Source organism: Sardina pilchardus, chromosome 17 (genome assembly GCF_963854185.1).
Source record: "Sardina pilchardus chromosome 17, fSarPil1.1, whole genome shotgun sequence".
Lineage (NCBI taxonomy): Eukaryota > Metazoa > Chordata > Actinopteri > Clupeiformes > Clupeidae > Sardina > Sardina pilchardus.
Genome location: NC_085010.1, coordinates 14,644,702 through 14,647,201, shown reverse-complemented (window position 1 = coordinate 14,647,201; position 2,500 = coordinate 14,644,702). Strand labels below are relative to the sequence as shown.

Sequence of the window (2,500 nt, the reverse complement as noted above, 5' to 3'; positions counted from 1 at the left end):
CTCCCTTTACACCTCCACCCTTTCCTCTATCCAACCTCACCTGAATCTCACCTGGAAGCTTGACATGATAGTAATGCTAACGCTAACCCCCCCGCCTCGTTTTCGTCCACCTCACAGATCCTGATCGGGGCCATCATCGAGAAGAGCCCCGCTGACCAGGACGGCCGGCTGCGGCCGGGGGACGAGCTGGTGTCGGTGGACGGCATCTGCGTGGCGGGCAAGCCGCACCGCTACGTCATCGACCTCATGCACGGGGCCGCCCGCAACGGCCAGGTCAGCCTCACCGTCCGGCGGAGGAAGCCAGGCCCAGGTGAGCGAGAGAGGACACACGCACACACACATACACACACACACACACACACACACACACACACACACACACACACACACACATACTGTAGACACACGTGCAACCACACAGATACACGTACACACAGACACAGACACAGACACACTCACACACACACACACACACACACACACACACACACACACACACACACACACACACAGACATACTCTCACACACATGCAACCACACACATGCAACCACATAGATACACATACACACACCAACAGACAGACACACACACATAGACTCACAAGGATACATCAAAAATGTATTCTAAATGAAATGACCAAGTACCCTCATTTCTGTCATATAAAACAAGCTACACAAAACTCCATACCATGTATCAAGCTGAAATGCTGCGAGTACTTAGAGTACGTTTTCCAGGGGAGCATGAAATCACTTTCCAAATCTTCCATATACAGTATACACCCCACCCACTCTCTCACACACACACACACACACACACACACACCTCCTCAGAGGTGTTCTATTCTTTGTGGCCTTGTGTGTGTGTCTCTTGGCCGTTTGCTGTTTCACTTCTGTGCACTCATTATCGGTTCCTTACTTCTACCACCTGTATCTGTAGCTCTCTCTCTCTCTCCCCCTTTCTCTTTCTCTTCCTTTCATCCTCCATCCCTCTCTATCCCTCACTCTCTCCCTATCTCTCTCCCCCTCCATTCCTCTCTCTCCCCTTCTCTTTCTCCCTCCCTCCCTATCTCTCTCTGCCTTCCACTGTTTTGTCTCTTATCACTTCTCCCACTCTCTGTTCTATTCTGTTCTGTCTTTATCTTTCGCACCTCTCTTGTCTACACCTCCAAATCCTTCCCACAATCCCCCGGTCTTTCTGGCTTACCCTCTCTGTCCCTCCTCTCTCTCTCTCTCTCTCTCTCTCTCTCTCTCTCTCTCTCTCTCTCTCTCTCTCTCTCTCTCTCTCTCTCTCTCTCTCTCTCTCTCTCTCTCTCTCTGTGTCTGTCTCTCTCTTCATGTCCCTGCCACTGTCATCGGCAGGCTCTGTTGGATTAGCCAGAGTCAGAGCAAACGCTCAGATCTCCTCATCCGTGTGTGTGTGTGTGCGCGCGGATGTACGGGTGCGGGTGTGTGTGTTTGTCTGCGTCTGTGTTCACCTCTTTGAGCTTTTGAGCCTCCTATCTCCAGACACCCCTGCATCCTCCCCTCCCTCCCTCCCTCCCTCCCTCATCCCCACATAGTCTGTCCCAAACTGTCCCTGAGCCATCAGCCCTCGCCTGCATCTTTTATCCCTCACTCCGCTCTGTCTGAACACCCCTACAGTACACACACACACACACACACACACACACACACACACACACACACAGATGTCCGTGCACATATACACACAGGCATACACACACACACACACACACACAAATGCATGCACACACACACACACACACACACACACACACACACACACACACACTATGATGTGTGCAGAATACAGCAGCGTGCCATGGGATGTTTCAGCCACTAATCCTCCAAGGTCGTTAGAACTCTGGCCCTAATCTGTGCACAGATCCAGCCAGCGTTTTTGGACGTTCACACTTACCTGGCTCTCCGATTGATCTTGTTTCCTGCCACCACCACCCCCCAGCCCCTCACACACACACACACACACACACACACACACACACACACACACACACACACACACACACACACACACCTCTCACCCCTCCGCACCCATATACACACTCATACGCATGCACACACACACACACACACACACACACACACACACACACACATACACATACCTCTACCCCCTTTACTCTTTCTTTTTTCCTCTCCTCTGTCTCCCATACAACAGTCTCTACCTCTTCTCTCTTCCTGTGTCGTGACTGTTTCTTTCTCCACCTCATAATGGCAGGCATCTCTGCGCACCTCCAGGAAGTCATGCTCGGCATCCGCATCCCATTCATCGCGATTGAAAAGCGCGAGAAAAGGCTCGCATTGTGCAGCAATAACCTTGACAGGCCCGCGCTTTAGATGCCCCGGCGTTTTCTTTTTCGTTCTTTTTTCTTCTTATTTTCTGTCACGATGCTACCTGCTCCAGTCTTACCGGCGCTTTTGTGGCCGCTCGTTCATTCTCCCGGTCGTTTCCGCCCGAGAGATCGTCACGTCAACAGA

At 51.8% G+C, this 2,500-nt stretch overlaps 1 protein-coding gene across 1 annotated transcript in view; it reads left to right on the top strand.

Moving 5' to 3' along the window:
* Nucleotides 1–2,500, top strand: part of magi2a (membrane associated guanylate kinase, WW and PDZ domain containing 2a) — a 311,406-nt gene that overhangs the window by 283,214 nt on the left and 25,692 nt on the right. The window contains exon 16 of the mRNA XM_062517478.1: nt 118–310. Coding sequence (XP_062373462.1) covers nt 118–310 — 193 coding nt within the window. The remainder of the gene's footprint in view (nt 1–117; nt 311–2,500) is intronic.